The sequence below is a fragment of the Accipiter gentilis genome, chromosome 35 (assembly GCF_929443795.1).
Source record: "Accipiter gentilis chromosome 35, bAccGen1.1, whole genome shotgun sequence".
In the NCBI taxonomy this organism is placed as follows: Eukaryota; Metazoa; Chordata; class Aves; order Accipitriformes; family Accipitridae; genus Astur; species Astur gentilis.
The window spans coordinates 9992350-10008547 of NC_064914.1; the positions used below are offsets into that span (position 1 = coordinate 9992350).

Sequence of the window (16198 nt, forward strand, 5' to 3'; positions counted from 1 at the left end):
GGGGGATGGGGCACTTTCTGGTGGCGGTTTTGGGGGGGGGGGGGTCCTTTGCCCCTCCTCTCTGCCTTTATTTTGGTGTTTTCATGTACTTTTGGGAGGGGAACTGGCTGGAATTTCGGGTTTTGGGGAAATAAAAATTTTACTGATTTTCAGTTCTGGCTCCGTGTGTGATTGGGGGAGGGGAGGTGGGGGGGGCCCTCCCCCTCCTTGGGGACACCCTCCCCCTCCTTGGGGGCACCCAGGTGTCCGCTCCCCCCCCCTTGTTATAAGGAACCCAGGTATTTGGGGTTCTCCCGTAGTGCACCCAAGTAACCTCCGTTGCCCCCCAAAACCTGCCTCGTGTGGCACCCATGGGTGCTGGGTACGGGGGAAGACTGTGGCTACCAAAAAATTCGGGGAAGGGGAAATGGGGGCCCGCTGGCAGCGGTGGGATTCGAACCCACGTCCCCGCGGGGACTGGAGCCTAAATCCAGCGCCTTAGACCGCTCGGCCACGCTACCGGGGTGCGGGGGGGAGCCCGGGACGCCCGGCTCCACTCTGGGGGCGGAGCCCGTATCCTCTCGCGCCCCGCCCACGCCCCGCCCCCGGAGCGGAACACCGAGGTGCCGCCGCAAGTCCCTCTCCTCGCGCGGTGCAGGCCGGGAAGGGGCGGAGCTTGAGCGCTGTCATGGCGGCGCCCATGCTGGAAGGTGCGAATGGGGGGGGCGGACGAATTGGTGGGGGTCGCTCCCCTCCCCCCCCAGTGCTGACCTCCCCCCTTCCCCCCCAGCCCCCCAGGGGGCCCCTCCCCCCTCCGAGCCCCCCCCCGACGCGGAGCCCCCCCCGCAGGAGCCGGAGGCCTTGGAGTGAGTGACCGGACACCTGGGGTCGGGGGGGGGGGTTGTTGGGGGTCGCTGACCCCCCCACCCCTCCCCGTTTCACCCCAGGCTGCCGCCCTACGAGCTGGGCCGCCCCCCCCGGCCGGTGTGGGGGGCGCGGGACGAGTTCGCCCACCGGCCCCACAACTTCCTGCGGGGCTGCAAGTGGTGAGAGAAGGGCCCCCCCAAAACGACCTCCCCCTCCCCCCCTCCCCTTCCCCCCCCCCACCCTCCCCAGACACCTGGGTCCCCTTGGGGGGGGGGGGGTCCCCCGGCACCTGGGTCCCTCTGCGGGTTTTGGGGGGGGGTCCCAGATATCTGGGTTCACTCTGGGGGGGCGTTGGGGGTCCCAGTCGGCTGAGTCCCTTGCTGGGGGGGGGTTGGGGGTCCCAGCCAGCTGGGTCCCCTTGGGGAGGGGTGGGGGGTCCCGTGCCTGACCATACCGCCCCCCCCCGACTCGGATGCCTGGGTGTCCCCCTCCCCTCCCGTCAGGGCCCCCGACGGCTCCTGCGTCCTGACCTGCAGCGATGACAACACCCTGCGGATCTTCGACCTCCCGCCCCCCCCGGGACCCCCCCCGGGGCTGCCCCTTCCCCAGCTGGTGGGTGATTGGGGGCGGGGGGGGAGTGTTGGGTGGCTGTGGGGCGGCTATGGGGCAGCTGGGGGTCGCTATGGGGGTCTTGGGGGTATTTGAGGGGGCCTGGGGGGTGTTATGGGGCACATGGGGGTGTCTGTGAAGGTGTTGGGGGCCGGGGGTGGCTATGGGGCACCCATAGGGTGCTTGGGGGTGGCTGTGGGGCAGCCGGGGGTTGCTATGGGGCACCCATGGGGTGCCTGGGGGTCTCTATGGGGGTCTTGGGGGTATTTGGGGGGGCCTGGGGGGGTCACTGTGGGGCATTTGGGGGTCTCTATGGAGGTGTCGGCGGGTTTTGGGGGGACAGGGCTGGCCATCGGGCACCCGTAGGGTGCTTGGAGGTGCCTGTGGGGCAGCTGGGGGTCACTATGGGCTCCTATGGGGCACCCGTGGGGCAGATGGGGGTCTTGGGGGTCTCTATGGAGGTGTTGGGGAGGTTCGGGGGGCCGGGGTCGGCTATGGGGCACCCATAGGGTGCTTCGGGGTGGCTATGGGGCACCCGTGGGGCAGCCGGGGGTTGCTACGAGGGTCTTGGGGGTATTTGGGGGGGCCTGTGGGGTCACTATGGGGCACAAGGGGGTCTGTGCAGAGGCCTTGGGGGGTTTTGGGGGGCTGGGGGTGGCTATGGGGCAGCCGGGGGTCACTGCGGGTCACCCACGGGGTGCCTGGGGGTGGCCGTGGGCGCAGGTGCCGGCGCTGCGGGTGCCGGAGGGCGACACCATCTACGACTTCACCTGGTTCCCCCTGATGGACTCGAGTCAGCCCCCCACCTGCCTGTGAGGGGACTGGGAGGGACTGGGGGCACTGGGAGGGACTGGGAGGGAGCCTGAGAGCACTAAGAGGGTACTGAGAGGCACTGGGAGGGGGACTGGGGGCACTGGGAGGGACTGGGAGGGAGCCTGAGAGCACCAAGAGAGTACTGAGAGGCACTGGGAGGGGGACTGGGGGCACTGGGAGGGACTGGGGTGGGTACTGGCAGCACTGGTTGGTACTGAGTGTTACTGGGAAGGCAGCGTGGGGGTTACTGGGAGATCACTGGTTCTTACTGGCAAGACCAGAGAGAGCCTGGGCTGCTAGAGGGGGACCCCGGGAAGGGCTCGGGGTGGTCACTGGGTGTCGCTGGGAGACCCTGGGGAGGGAGGGAGCCGCCGGAGGAGGGATGTTCCTGGGAGTGCTGGGGGGTTACTGGGAGGTTACTGGGCCTTACTGGTCTGTACTGGGCAGGGTGGCATCCAGCAGCCGGGACAACCCCGTGCACCTCTGGGACGCCTTCGACGGGACCCTGCGCGGCTCCTTCCGCGCCTACAGCCACCTGGTCGGGGGGCACCCGGGGCGGGGGGGGGGGGGGGGCACCCGGGGGGGGGGGGGGGCTAGGTGTCCGGGGGGGGGCACCCAGGAGTGGGGGGGGGGGCACCCAGGAGTTGGGGGGGGGGGCACCCAGGAGTTGCGGGGGGGGGGCTAGGTGTCCGGGGGGGGCACCCAGGATTGGGGGGGGGGCTAGGTGTCCGGGGGGGGGCACCCAGGATTGGGGGGGGCACCCAGGAGTTGGGGGAGGGGGGGGGGCTAGGTGTCCGGGGGGGCACCCAGGAGTTGGGGGGGGCCCCCAGGAGTCCTGGGGGGGCACAGGGGTGACACAGGGGACCCAGGAGTCATCCGGGGGACCCCAGCATTTTGAGGGGGGGTACCCGAGGGATCTGGGGGTGGGGGGGAGGAGGAGACGTGGGGGGCACCCAGGGATCTGGCGGGGGGTGGGGGAGCCGAGGGGCCCCCCCAAGTGACGAGGGGGGGTCAGGAGGAGCCGGTGGCCCCCCACTCGCTGGCCTTCGCCCCCGACGGCTCCCAGCTCCTGGGGGGCTTCGACGGCGCCGTCCGCCTCTTCCCCACCCACCGCCCCGGGAGGCACAGCCAGGAGAGGCGGCTCCACCGTGAGGGGCGGGGCTTGAGGGGGCGGGGCTTGAGGGGGCGGGGCTTGAGGGGGCAGGGCGGGGGGTTACCCCAGGGGCTCTCTTAGGTGGTAGGGGCTAAAGGGGTGGGGCTTGAGTGGGTGGGGTATAAAGGGGTGGAGCTTGGGTGGGTGGGGGTTTAAGGGTGGGGCTTGGGGGGTGGGTTCTGAAGGGGTGGGGCGCCCTGGGGGTGCGGGGGCTGCAGGTGGGGGTGTGGCCTAAAGGGGTGGAGGGCGGGTGGGGTCTGGAGGGTGGGGCCTGAGGGAGGTGGAGCTTGGGGTGGGGCCTAAAGGGGGTGGGGGTTGGGCAGAAGCCGGCCCGCCTACTGGGGCAGCTGTGAAGGGGTGGGGCTTGGGGAGGGGGCGTGGCCTGATGGAGGGGCGGGCGAGGCCAAGGGGCGTGGCCTCATCCCTGTGCGTTCTCTCCCTGCAGAGGGGGGGCAGGGCCAGCGGGGCCTGATTGGCTGCCTGGCCTTCAGCCCCACCCAACCGGTGTTTGCCTGCGGCTCCTATGGGCGGAGCCTGGGCCTGTACGCCCTGGAGGGGGGCGGGGCCTTGGCGCTCTGGCCCCACCTCCCCGCCGCCCCCACCCACCTCTGCTTTGGCCCTGACGGCAACCGCCTCTACGCGGGGGGGCGCAAGGTGGGAGGGGCTTGGGGCTGTGGGCGTGGCCTCAGGGCAAGGGGCGGGGCGTCCGGGTTGGGGTGTGGCTGCCGGGCGGTGGGCTGGGCTTTAGTGCTGAGGGCGGGGCAGATGGGTGTGGGCTTTGGAGGCGGGGCTTGGGAACCAGGGTGTGGCCTCAGCGTGGGGGGTGGAGTATTACCTGGGGGGTGGGGCCTCTTGCCTGGGGTGTGGCCTGGGGGACTTGGAGTCTGTAGGGCAGGGGCTCATGGGGGTGTGGCTTGGGAGGGCGTGTCCCACGCTAGCCCCGCCCCCAGGACCACCACATCCTGTGCTGGGACCTGCGGCGCCCGGAGCGCCCCCTGCTGGCGCTGGAGCGGCGGGTGGGCACCAACCAGCGCGTGACCTTCGACCTCGACCCGTGAGTGACCCCCCCACACCTGGGTCCCCTTTTTTGGGGGGGGGGGTGGGGGGTGTTACCCGCACACCTGGGTCCTGCTGACACCCCCCTTGTCCCTCCCCAGGACGGGGCGGTTCCTGGTGAGCGGCGACACCGACGGTTTCGTCACCGTCTGGGACACGTTGACCCCCCCGGGGGCTGGGGACCCCCCCCTGCTGCCCCCCCACTTGCGCTTCCGCGCCCTCCGCGACTGCGTCAACGGTACCAGGTAACACCCGGACGCCGGCGTGTCCCCCCCCCAGACCCCCTTGGCCACCTGGGTGTCGTCCCCCCCCCCGGACGCCTGGGTCCCCCGGGGCGTACGTGGGGGTCACCCGGCCACCTGGGTGTTGTCGTGTCCCCCCCCCCGCCCCAGCCTGCACCCCGGGCTCCCGCTGTTGGCCACCGCCTCGGGGCAGCGGTTGTTCCCGGCGCCGTGGGACAGTGACGAGGAGGGGACGGATGAGGACGGGCCACCCCCGGGGGGGGACAATCGCCTACAGCTCTGGTGGTGGGGGCCTGACCCCCCCGGGGACGACGGTTGGGACGGCGGGACTGCGGATGCCGATCGTCACCCCTCTGGGGACAGAGAGGACGTGTGTGGTGATCGTCACCCCCCTGGGGACAACGGGGGGGACACCGTACGCGCCGACTGTCACCCCCTCGGGGACGGCGAGTGTCACCTCTCTGGCGACAATGAGCGTCACCCCCCCGGGGACACCAGCATCAACCACCCCACCCATGCCGATTGTCACCCTCCTGGGGGCGCCGACTGTGACCCCCCCCGGGGACACTGACTGTCACCCCCGTGGGGACACCAGGGCCGGCCTGGCCATGGACGCCGATCGTCCCCCTCTCGGGGACACCGGCTGTCACCCCCTGGGGCCACCAGCACCCACCTCCTCGGGGGGGGCTGCAACCCCCCCGGGACACCGGCCGTGACCTACAGCCCCCCCCCGGGGACCCTCTGGCTTGGCGTGACATGGCGGCCTTTGGGGGGGGCGGGGGTCGTTGTTAGGGTGCTGTTGGGTCGGGAGGGGTTTTGGGGTGTCGCGTGTGGGTCTGGTTGAGGGTTTGGGGCGGGGTGTCGGGGGGGGTCGCAGTGTCCCTGTCCTCCCCCCGTCGTGCTAAAGATTTTGTTACCGTCACCGGCTGCCACCGGTCTGTACTGTCACAGGTGGGGGTGTGGAGCAGAGCTGCACCCCCATATACCCCCCCACCCCCATATACCCCCTACACCCCCATATACCCCCCCACCCCTATATACCCACCCACCCCATATACCCCTCACCCCTATATACACCCTACACCCCCATATACCCCCCCACCCCTATATACCCCCCCACCCCTATAGACCCCCTACACCCCCACGTACCCCCATACGCCCCCTACACCCCACATACGCCCCCACAGCCCCGTATGCCCCCTTACACACCCCAGTGGTCCCCACCCCAACCTGGTGGCGTTGCCCCTTTAAGAGCCCCCCGAGAGGCGGGGCGGTTTCTAGCGGCTTCACCCATCTCCATGGCAACGGGTGGTGATGTCACCACGGGGGGGGCGGTGCGGGGCCTTAAAGGGGGGGATGGCTGGGGGGGGGGTGTGCCCCACGTGTGTGGCGCTGCTGGCCACGCCCCCACCCCTGCGGCCACGCCTCCGTTCGTATGGTCACGCCCCATCTTTGTGGCCACGCCTCTTCCTAGCCCTCCCCCCCGCTCCCCCCTCCTTCGGTGCTGGCTCCCGCACGTCTGTCTACTCAAAACCCCGCCCACGAAGCCCCGCCCCCGTTAGCCCCGCCCCGTCACACTCTGCCTCTCTACCCGAAGCCCCGCGCCTCGCCACGCCCCTCCTCCCAAACCCCACCCACCCCTCCAAGCTCCACCTCCGAGTCCAACCTCTCCCCGCTGGTAGAGGCCCCGCCCACCAAGCCACGCCTTTCTTTCCCCATGCAAACCACGCCTCTTCTACGAAGACACGCCCCCTCCCCTGGAGGCTCCGCCCCCCCGCCGGTCCCCCCTCGCCCCGGTCCCGCCGCAGCCGGCGGCGATCGCAGCCGGGGCCGCAGCCGCCGGCGGGGGGGGGGGGGTCCGGGTCCGGGTCCGGGTCCGGGTCCGGGATCCGGGTCCCGGCCGATGCCCGAGGCCGTCGTGGCCCCCCCGGCGTCGGTCGGCATGGCGGGGCGGTGCGCGGCGTTGCTGGTGGCCGTGTTGGGAGCGGGGGCGGCGGGGCTCAGCCTGGAACCGGTGGTCTGGCACACGGGGAACCGCCGGTGAGCCCGGGGGGGACCGGGGAAACCGAGGGCTGAGGGGATCGGGGGGGTTCTGAGGAGAAAAGGCGGGAACAGGGGGGGGTCTGAGGGAACCGGGGGGTCTGAGGAGAAAAGGCGGGAACCGGGGGGGGTCTGAGGGAACCGGGGGGTCCTGAGGGGAACCGGGGGGGTTCTGAGGGGAACCGGGGGGTCCTGAGGAGAACCGGGGGGTCCTGAGGGGAACCGGGGGGGTTCTGAGGGGAACCGGGGGGTCCTGAGGGGAACCGGGGGGTTCTGAGGGGAAAAGGCGGGAATCGGGGGGGTCTGAGGGGCTGAAGGGACCCGGGGGGGACTGAGGGGATCGGGGGGGTCTTGAAAGAGCCGGGAGGGCTGAGGGGGTTCTGGGGGACTTGAACCGGGGGGGTCTGAGGGGATCGGGGGCGTCTGAGGAGAAAAGGTGGGAAACGGGGGGGGGGGGGGTTCTGAGGGGACCTGGGGGGTCCAGGAGGATTGGGGGGATGGGGGGGGGTGGGGCTGGTTCACCCCCCCCAGGTCAGCGCGAGATGCGGTGAGTTGGGACGGGGACACGGGGTGCGGGTGGCTGGGGGACGCGACACCGCGAACGTGTGTGTGTGACACCGCGTGTGCGTGTGTGACACCGATACCGTGAGTGTGGGGGTGACACCGGGTGTGTCTGTGTGTGTGTTCGTGTGTGACACTGGGAGCGGGTGACACTGCGTGTGTGTGACAGCGGGTGTGACACCGTGAACGTGTGCGTGACACCGATTCCATGAGTGTGGGTGACACTGTGAACGCGCGTGTAACTGTGACACCGTGTGTGTGAGACACTATGAAGACGGGTGTGACTGTGATACCGTGAGTGTGGGTGACAGCGTGTGACACCATGAATGTGTGCGTGATGCTGTGTATGACACCAGGTGTGACTGACACCGCGAGAGTGTGTGTGAGACACTGCGAGTGTGTGTCACAGTCTGACACCGTGTGTCACACCACGACTGTGTGACGCTGCGTGACACCATGAACATGCGTGTAACACTGTGCCTGACCCCGTGTGTGTGTGTGACACCGTGTGTGACACCGCATCCACGTGTCCCAGTGTGTGGTTGTGTGTGACGACGGGGTGTGCAACAAGTGTGGGGTGTCTGTGTGGGAGACCTGGGGGGGGTGGCTGCGTGTGACACACCCGGGGGGGGTGCGAGTGTGCAACAGGGGGGTCTGTGTGAGACGTGGGCTGTGATTGTGTCAGGCACAGGGTGTTACGGGGGGGTCTGTGTGTGCGTGTGTGTCAGACACCGACTGTCTGGCAGGGATGTGTGTGTGTCAGGCACCAGCTGCCTGCTGACAGGGGTGTCGGGTGTGAGCGTGTGCGAGTGTACGTGTGTGTCGGGGGGGGGTGGGTGTGTAAGAGAGCATTGGGGGGGTGAGGGTGTGGGGGTGCTGTTTGTGTCGGGGGGTGTCTGTGTGTGTGTTGGGTGTGAGTGTGCGTGTTGGGGTGTGTGAGTGCCTTGGGGTGTCGTGTGTCTGTGTCGGGGGGTGCTGGGGATGTGTGTGCGCGCGTGAGCGTGTTTTGTGTGAGTGTGCAGGTCGGGTCGGGGGGTGTTTGTGTTGGGGGGGTGTGAGTGTGTGTGTTGGGGTGTGTGAGTGTCTTGGGGTGTTGTGTGCCTGTGTCGGGGGTGTCTGTGGTGGGGCTGTGTGTGTGTGTGTTGGGTGTGAGTGTGTGTGTCAGGGGCGTGAGTGTCTTGGGGTATCGTGTGTCTGTGTCAGCGGGTGTGTGAGTGTGTTGGGGGGGTGTGTGTGTCTTGGGGTGTTGTGTGTCTGTGTCGGGGGGGGGGGGGTGTTGGGGATGTGTGTGTGCCTATGTGAGTGTGTTGAGTGTGAGTGTGTGTGTCAGGGTGTGTGAGAGACTCGGGGTGTTGTGTGTCTGTGTTTTGGGGGTGTCTGTGTCTGTGTGTGAGAGCTGGGTGTGAGTGTGTGTGCCAGGCTGTGTGAGTTTCTTGGGGGAGCGTCGTGTGTCTGGGGGGGGGTGTGTGTATGTCTGGGTGTGAGTGTGTGTGTTGGGGGGGGTGAGTGTCTTGAGGGGGTGTGTGTGTTGTGTGTGAGTGTTGGGGGGGGGGGGTGTGTGGCTGTGTGGGTGTGAGTGGGGGGAAGGTGCGAGTGTGTGAGTGTGCGGGTGTGTCTCAGGCTGTCCGGCGGGGTGTTGTGCTCCCTGCTGGGTGTCGGTGGGGTGTTTGTGGGTGTCGGGTGGGGGTGTGACGTGTGCCGGGGTGTGTTTGTGTGCCTCTGTGTGTGTGACTGTGTCAGGTGGGGGTGTAAGGGGGGGGTGACCCCCCGAGCTGTGTGTCAGGCTGCGGTTGGGGTGTGTGTGTGAGACTCCGTGTGCGGGTGTGACTCCGTGTGCGTGTGACACGCCGAGCGGGTGTGACACGGCAGGGGTGCGTGTGACGCTGTTCACGGGATGGGTGACGCGGGGGGGGGGGGGGTGACACCGCGGGGGTGTGACGCGGGGACGGCTGTAGGGACACGGTGACACAACAACCCGTTGGGTGCCCCCGCGGACGCCTGGATCTCCTTTTTGGGGGGGGGGGGGGGGGGGGAGGGTTGGGCAGCGGCTCCCTGTTGCCATGGCAACGGTGGCGCTGCCGCCTCCCCTCCCCCACCCCGCACGCCTGGGTCCCCCCGGGGGGGGGCAGGGGAAGGAGGGGGTGTCTGGGGGGGGGACACACACAGGCGTCTGGGTGCCCCCCCCATCTCCACCAGCATCCCCACAGCCCACCCCCCAGGGGACCCAGACATCTGGGTGCCCCCCCCCAACTCCACCAGAATTTTGGGTGGGGGTCCCAGCCCCCCTCCCCGGGGACTCAGGCAGCCGGGTGCCCCCCCCCCCCCTTACCCCCTCTCCCCCCGTTCTTTTTCTCTCTCTCTCTGGCAGGTTCCTGGCGGCGGGGGGCTACGTCCTGTACCCCCAAATCGGCGACCGCCTGGACCTGGTGTGCCCGGGCGCGGGGGGCGCCGGGGGGGGTTACGAGTACTACAAGCTTTACCTGGTGGGGGGGGCGCAGGCGCGACGCTGCCAGGTGCCCCCCGCCCCCACCCTCCTCCTCACCTGCGACCGCCCCCAGCGCGACGTCCGCTTCACCATCAAGTTCCAGGAGTTCAGCCCCAACCTCTGGGGTCACGAGTTCCGGCGCCTCCACGACTATTACATCATCAGTGAGTCGCCCGTGAGGTCATCGAAAGGGGATGGGGGGGTGGGGGGGGAACGGGGTGATGTCACCGGGGATTGACCGGAGGGGAGGGGTGACGGCGCGGGGAGGTGGCGGTGGTGGGAAGGCGGTTTGGAGGGGCGTCGGCGCAGCTATTGCATCACTGGGGAGGCCCGTGTGGGGTTGTCGTGGGTAGTGATGTCATCGGCGAGGTGCTGGAGGGGAGTGATGTCATCAGGGGGACACACACACATTGGCGGGACAGCGTTCGGAGGAGTGTCGGCGCGGTTATTGCGTCATCAGGGAGTCGCTGAGGCGTCACGGGGGTAGCGATGTCAGCAGAAGGGGTGGTGATGTCATGGGGGGGTTGGTGACATCACCGGGGCTCCGCTGGAGGGCGGGATGTGGGAGGCGGCGGCGGTAGAGAAGGCCTTTGGAGGGGTGTCGGCGGAGGGGCTGCGGGGGCTGTTACATCATCGCGGGGGGCGGTGACGTCACGGGGCGGGGGTGGAGCACCTCTCGATGACCCCCCTCTCCCCGCAGCCACCTCGGACGGGACCCCCGAGGGGCTGGAGAACCGCCAGGGCGGGGCCTGCCTCACCCGCGCCATGAGGGTCACCCTGCGCGTCGGACAGCGTGAGTGGGGGGGGGGGTGGGGGGGGGGGGTGTCCCACCCGGGGGGGGTGGGGGGGCACCCCTGGGTCCCCTCACTCACCCCTCCCCCCCCCCCGGACCCGGGTCGGCGACGGAGCCGGAGGGGGCAGGTACGGGGTGGGGGGGTTGGGGGGGGTCCCGGATACCTGGGTCCCCCTGACCCCCCCTCCCCTGCTTCCCCCCCTCCCCCCCTCTTCGGCCCAGCCAATCAGACGAGCCCCCCCCCCAGGTCCCGGCCCGCCCCCTCCGCGGGGGCGGGCGGTGGCGGGGGGGGCGGGGGGAGGGGCGGCGGCGCTGCTGGCCTTGGCGGGGGCCGGGGGGGCTTTGTGGTGGCGACGTCGTCCTCGACGACCCCCCAAAACCCCCCGGGGGCCGCCCCGCCCCCGCCCCACCTGCCCCGCCCCCGCCTGCCCCCTCCGCGACTTGCCCCCCCCCGCCGCCACCCCCGCCTACTACAAGGTATGAGGGGGGGGGGAGGGGAGGGCGAAGGGGGGGGCCAAAACTGGGGAGACACCCCCCCTACCCCAACCCCAGGGAGGCTCCGCCCCCTCAGGAATGGGGGGGATCCCCAAAAATGGGGGGATTCACCCCAAAACGGTGGTCATACGCACACACACACACCCCCCCCCCCCCACCAGGAGCCTCCAGGCCAGGCGGGAAGGGGTTAATCCCGGATGCTGGTGGGGCGGGGCCTAGCCCGGGGGGGCGGGGCTTACCTAGAGGGTGTGGCCTAACTAGTGGGCGGGGCTTACTGTAGAGTGGCGGCCTATCCCGGGGGATGTGATGTTGCCGGGGGGACGTGGCCTAGCCAGGGGTGTGGCCTAACGAAAGGGGGTGTGGTCTCGCCAGGGGGCGGGGTTTCACCCCAGTGTGGGTGTGGTTTACGCCCGGGGGAAAAGCTTGAGCCTGGGGGGGGGGGCGGAGCTTCCCCAGCTTTGAGGCGTCACCCCCGGGGAGCGGGCGGGTCTTGGTGCTCTCCGAGCCCCTTTGATTGGCTGTGGGGAAGCCCTGCCCACGTGACGGAAGGCGGGGCTTCCTCAGCCACGCCCCCCCGAGGGCAGCGGGGGAGGGGCTTTCTTGCAGTAGCCGTGCTGCAAAATGGCCGCCGCCTCCGGGAGGGACCCAGGCGTCCGGGGACGGGAAGTGACGTACCGCTGTGGACGGGACTTCCTGTGGTGGAGGGCGCCGGCGAGGTGGGACTTCCTGTCGGGGCAGGAAGAGGCGGGACTTCCTGTTTGGGACCTGGAGAGGCAGAGCTTCCTGTTTTGGGGGCCTGGAGAGGCGGGGCTTCCTGTGTGGGCCGGAAGCAGTGCCCAGGACTTCCTGCGCAGGCCGGGGAAGAGGCGGGACTTCCTTTTTGATCCTAGAGCCACCAGCCGGGACTTCCGGTGTGACACTGCTGGGGGCGGGGCTTCCTCTTCCGGGAGGGGCAGGGCTTGGCAGCACTTCCTGTCCGACCTGTGGTGATTATAGAGAGTTCTTGTGCAGTCGGCTCCGCCCACCTCGATGTCAATCAAGGGTGGGGTGGGGCGGGGCCTGTGGGGGGACTCCGCCCTGGAGGCGTCGCTGTGGCGGGGGGGGGTTGTTGCTGTGGCAACCGCGTCACGCCTTACGCCATGCGTCACACGTCACACGCCCCCTCACGCGTCGCCTTGTCACGCGTGTCACACCCTCTCACACCCGGTCACACCCTGTCGCACACGCCACACCCGGTCACATGTCACATGTACACCACACCCCCTCACACGTGTCACACCCTTCACATGTCACCCCATCGCGTGTCTTACCTGACACGCTCCGTCACACGTGTCACATCTGACACGTGTCACACCCGCCACATACGTCACACCCCATCACGTGTCACACCGTCACACCCGTCACACGTGTCACACCCGTCACACGTGTCACACCCATCGCGTGTCACACCACATCACAGCACATCACACATCATGCCCTGCCACACGTGTCACGTGTCACCCTGATTTGCAGGTCCCAAGACTGAATTCCAGTTTCCAAGCCCAAATTTTGAGGCTCCAAATGCTCATTTTTGGGGTCCAAACCCTCGGATTTAAGGGTCAAACTCTCATTTTTAGGGCCAAAAGCCTCTTTTTAGGGTGCAAAGCCTCAGTTTTAAGGCCCAAATCCGCATTTTGGGGAACAAATCCTCATTTTTGGAGGCCCAACCCTCATTTTGGAGAAAAAATCCTCATTTTTAGGGCCTCGTGCCTCGTTTTTACAGCCCTAAGTCTCATTTATTGGGCCCAAATCCTCATTTTTAGGGTCCAAAACCTCATAGTCGGAGTCTAAAGTTGTAATTATTAGTAATGCATCTCATCTTGGGGCCCAAAGCTTCATTTTTAGGGTTTTGAGCCCCATTTTGTGGGTCCAAACACTCAGTTTTAAGGTCCAAACCCTAATTTTTAGGGTCCGAACCCCACCTTTTGCTTCTATTTTAGGGCCCAAACCCTCATTTTTAGGGTCCAAAGCCCCATTTTAGAAGTTTAAAGCCCCATTTTTGGGAACGAATCCACAGTTACAGCATCTGAAGCCTCATGGTAACGCCCCAAAGCTTCGCTTTTTAGGGTCAAAACCTGCATTTTTAGGGTCTGAAGCCTCAGTTCCAGGTCCAAACCCACATTTTTAGATCTCAAAGTCTCAATTCTGGGTTAAACTCTGCATTTTTCAGGTTCAAAGCCTCATTCTGAGGGTTGAAACCCTGCATTTTTAGGGTCCAAAGCTCCATTTATCATTTCCAAAGCCTCTTTTTTGGGTCCAAATGCTCGTTTTTAGAGCCCAAACCCTCATTTTTAGGGTTCAAAGCCTCTTTTTAGGGCGCAAATTCACAGTTTTAGGGTCTGAACTGCCCTTTTAGGGTTGGAAACCTTGTTTTTAGCGTCAAAAGCCTCTTTTTAGGGTCCAAAACTCCATTTATTGGCTCTGCATATAATTTTTTGGTCCAAACCCTCAATTTTAGCACCCCAAACCTACATTTTTAGAGCCCAAACCTTCATTTTAGGGTCAAAAGCCATATTTTTAGGGTCTGAAGCCTCATCTTGAGGGTCTAAAGACTTTTTAGCATCTAACCTCCCTCCTTTTGGGGTAGTAAACCTCGTTTCTAGAGTTTAAACCCTTTTTTTTAGGGCACAAAGCCTCTTTTTAGGGTCCCATCCCCTTTTTGGGGTAGAAAGCTGCATTTTTAGGGCCCAAACTGTCATTGTTAGGGTACAAAGCTGCATTTTTAGGGGCAAACCCCTCATTTTTAGGGTAGAAAGCCTCATTTGTAGTCTTGAAAGCCACAGTTTTAGGGTCAAACCCCTCATTTTTCGGGCAGAAAGCCACATTTTTAGGGCCCAATCCCTGATTTTTAGGGCAGAAAGCTGCATTTTTAGGGCCTAACCCCTCATTTTTTGGGCAGAAAGCTGCATTTTTAGGGTCTAACCCCTCATTTTTAGGGCAGAAAGCCACATTTTTAGGGCCTAACCCCTCATTTTTAGGGTCCACAGCCCTGTTTATCGACCCCAAACCCTCCTTTTTGGATCCAAACCCTCAGTTTTAGGGTCTAACGGCTCCTTTTCGGGTCCAAATCCACCTTTTGAAGGCCCCAACCTCCCCCCTCCCTTCGCCCTCCCCTCCGTTGCCACGGTAACAGGCCGGCGCGCCCTGCCGTGACGTCATGGCGGCGGCAACCAATCGGGACGCGGCTCGGTGCTTGTTGCTGGGAGGGGGGGAGAGAGAGGGACGGCCGGGAGGGGCGGGGGAAGAGGGGCGGGGTCACGTGAGGGCTCGCGTGCCCTGAGGTCACGCGGGGGGGGGGGGGGGGGCACGAGAGCGCCCGCGCGACCGTCGTGCGTCCTCGTGCAAGGCCCGGGCACGTGGCCTCTCGTGCGAGCCCCGCAGGAGCCTCGTGCAAAACCCCACGCGACCTCGTGCAAATCCGGACGGCGCGGGGCGGGGGGGGGGGGGGGGGGGCTCGTGCAAGGGCCGGGCCACGCCCCCAGCCCCCCTCTTGCACGCGCGTGTGCGAGCACCTCCCTCCCTCCCTCCTTCCTTCCCCCTCCCCCTCCCTCGTGCGGGGGCACGCGGGGACACGGGGGGTTAAAAATAGCCGCCGCGCCCCTCCCCCCACCGCCGGCCGTCTCGCGGCGGGGGGAGCGGGGCGGGGCTTCGCCCGGGCGTCTAGTGTCCTCGCGGAGGGGGCGGGGCCTCGCCCGGACGCCGGGGGGCGAGGCCCCGCCCCCCCTTGGGAAGAGGGCGGGGCGGTGACGCCGGGCGCACGTGCAGCCCCGCGCGCTGCCTCCGGGGCGGGGCTTGGTGGAGCTCGCGTCCCCGCCCCCCGGGGTTCTTGAGCTCTCATTGGTTGGCGCCGGGGCGGGGGGGCGGGGTTCCTATTGGCTGGGGCTGGGTGTCCCCAGGGGTCGCTCCCAGCGCCGGTCTCGGTTCCTCCCAGCGACACCCCGTACTGGTCCCAGTGACACCCCGCAGTAACACCCCGTAGTGGTCCCAGTACCAGCGCCAGTGCCTCCCAGTGTCACCCTGTACTGGTCCCAGTTCCTCCCAGTTCCTTCCGCTGCCACCCCATATTGGTCCCAGTGCCTCCCAGTGCCACCCTGTACTGGTCCCAGTTCCTCCCGGTGCCACCCTGTACTGGTCCCAGTTCCTCCCGGTGCCACCCTGTACTGGTCCCTGTTCCTCCCAGTGCTTCCCTGTGCCAGCCCATACCGGTCCCCAGTGCCTTCCCAGTTCCTCCTACCGCCACGCTGTACGGGCCCCAGTGCCATCCTAGTTACATCCTGTACTGGTCCCAGTGCCGTCCCCGTCCTGGTGCCATCCCAGTCCCAGCGCTGTCCCAGTGCCACCCCATGCTGGTGTCTGTGCCACCCTGTCCCAGCACAGTCCTGCTCCCAGTGCCGTCCCAGCGCCAGTGCTGGTGCTCGTCCTGCCTCCAGTCCTGTTACTGGTCCCAGTGCCGTCCCCGTGCCATGCCAGTGCTGCCCCAGCGCCATCCTCGTGCCATCCTGGTGTCACCCCAGTTCTGTCCCAGTGTTGTCCCATCCCAGTCCCACCCCAATCCCAGTCCCGTCCCAGTCCCATCCCAGTCCCATCCCAGTCCTGTCCCAGTCCCATCCCAAGCCCAGTCCCATCCCAGTCCCGTCCCAGTCCTGTCCCAGTCCCGTCCCATCCCAAGCCCAGTCCCAGCCCAGTCCCGTCCCAGTCCTGTCCCAATCCCATCCCACCCCAATCCCAGTCCCATCCCAGTCCCGTCCCAGTCCTGTCCCAGTCCCATCCCACCCCAATCCCAGTCCCATCCCAGTCCCGTCCCAGTCCCATCCCACCCCAATCCCAGTCCCATCCCAGTCCCGTCCCAGTCCTGTCCCAGTCCCATCCCACCCCAATCCCAGTCCCATCCCAGTCCCGTCCCAGTCCTGTCCCAGTCCCATCCCACCCCAATCCCAGTCCCATCCCAGTCCTGTCCCAGTCCCGTCCCAGTCCCATCCCAGTCCCATCCCAGTCCTGTCCCAGTCCCATCCCAAGCCCAGTCCCATCCCAGTCCCGTCCCAGTTCTGTCCCAGTCCCGTCCCATC

The 16198-nt window shown here is 66.9% G+C and overlaps 2 protein-coding genes and 1 non-coding gene across 3 annotated transcripts; 2 read left to right on the forward strand and 1 right to left on the reverse strand.

The window, feature by feature from the left end:
- Positions 1-418: 418 nt before the first annotated feature.
- Positions 419-500, reverse strand: TRNAL-UAG (transfer RNA leucine (anticodon UAG)). The gene has a single exon. It is a non-coding gene; the product is annotated as a tRNA-Leu (tRNA).
- A 134-nt stretch (positions 501-634) lies between these two features.
- WRAP53 (WD repeat containing antisense to TP53) lies at positions 635-5563 on the forward strand. The gene is made up of 11 exons (XM_049792637.1): positions 635-689; positions 770-845; positions 927-1025; positions 1350-1458; positions 2179-2267; positions 2716-2806; positions 3284-3416; positions 3867-4075; positions 4372-4475; positions 4579-4722; positions 4870-5563. The coding sequence occupies exons 1-11, from the start codon at positions 668-670 to the stop codon at positions 5288-5290; spliced, it is 1497 nt and encodes a 498-aa protein (XP_049648594.1). The 5' UTR covers positions 635-667; the 3' UTR covers positions 5291-5563.
- Positions 5564-6491: 928 nt separating this feature from the next.
- On the forward strand, positions 6492-11172 carry EFNB3 (ephrin B3). Its single transcript, XM_049792551.1, has 5 exons — positions 6492-6759; positions 9689-9969; positions 10506-10602; positions 10714-10726; positions 10821-11172. Exons 1-5 carry the CDS (start codon positions 6623-6625, stop codon positions 11079-11081), a joined length of 789 nt encoding a protein of 262 aa, XP_049648508.1. The 5' UTR covers positions 6492-6622; the 3' UTR covers positions 11082-11172.
- The last annotated feature ends 5026 nt before the right edge of the window (positions 11173-16198 follow it).

What these genes read in the sequence shown, in the direction of transcription:
- EFNB3 (XM_049792551.1), top strand. Translation starts at nt 6,623, where the DNA reads ATGCCCGAGGCCGTCGTGGCCCCCCCGGCGTCGGTCGGCATGGCGGGG. An exon ending in TGGCACACGGGGAACCGCCG is followed by an intron (nt 6,760 to 9,688) that starts GTGAGCCCGGGG and finishes TCTCTCTGGCAG; the next exon opens with GTTCCTGGCGGCGGGGGGCT. An exon ending in CCACGACTATTACATCATCA is followed by an intron (nt 9,970 to 10,505) that starts GTGAGTCGCCCG and finishes CTCTCCCCGCAG; the next exon opens with CCACCTCGGACGGGACCCCC.
- WRAP53 (XM_049792637.1), top strand. Translation starts at nt 668, where the DNA reads ATGGCGGCGCCCATGCTGGAAG. An exon ending in GGCTGCCCCTTCCCCAGCTG is followed by an intron (nt 1,459 to 2,178) that starts GTGGGTGATTGG and finishes CCGTGGGCGCAG; the next exon opens with GTGCCGGCGCTGCGGGTGCC. An exon ending in AGTCAGCCCCCCACCTGCCT is followed by an intron (nt 2,268 to 2,715) that starts GTGAGGGGACTG and finishes TGTACTGGGCAG; the next exon opens with GGTGGCATCCAGCAGCCGGG.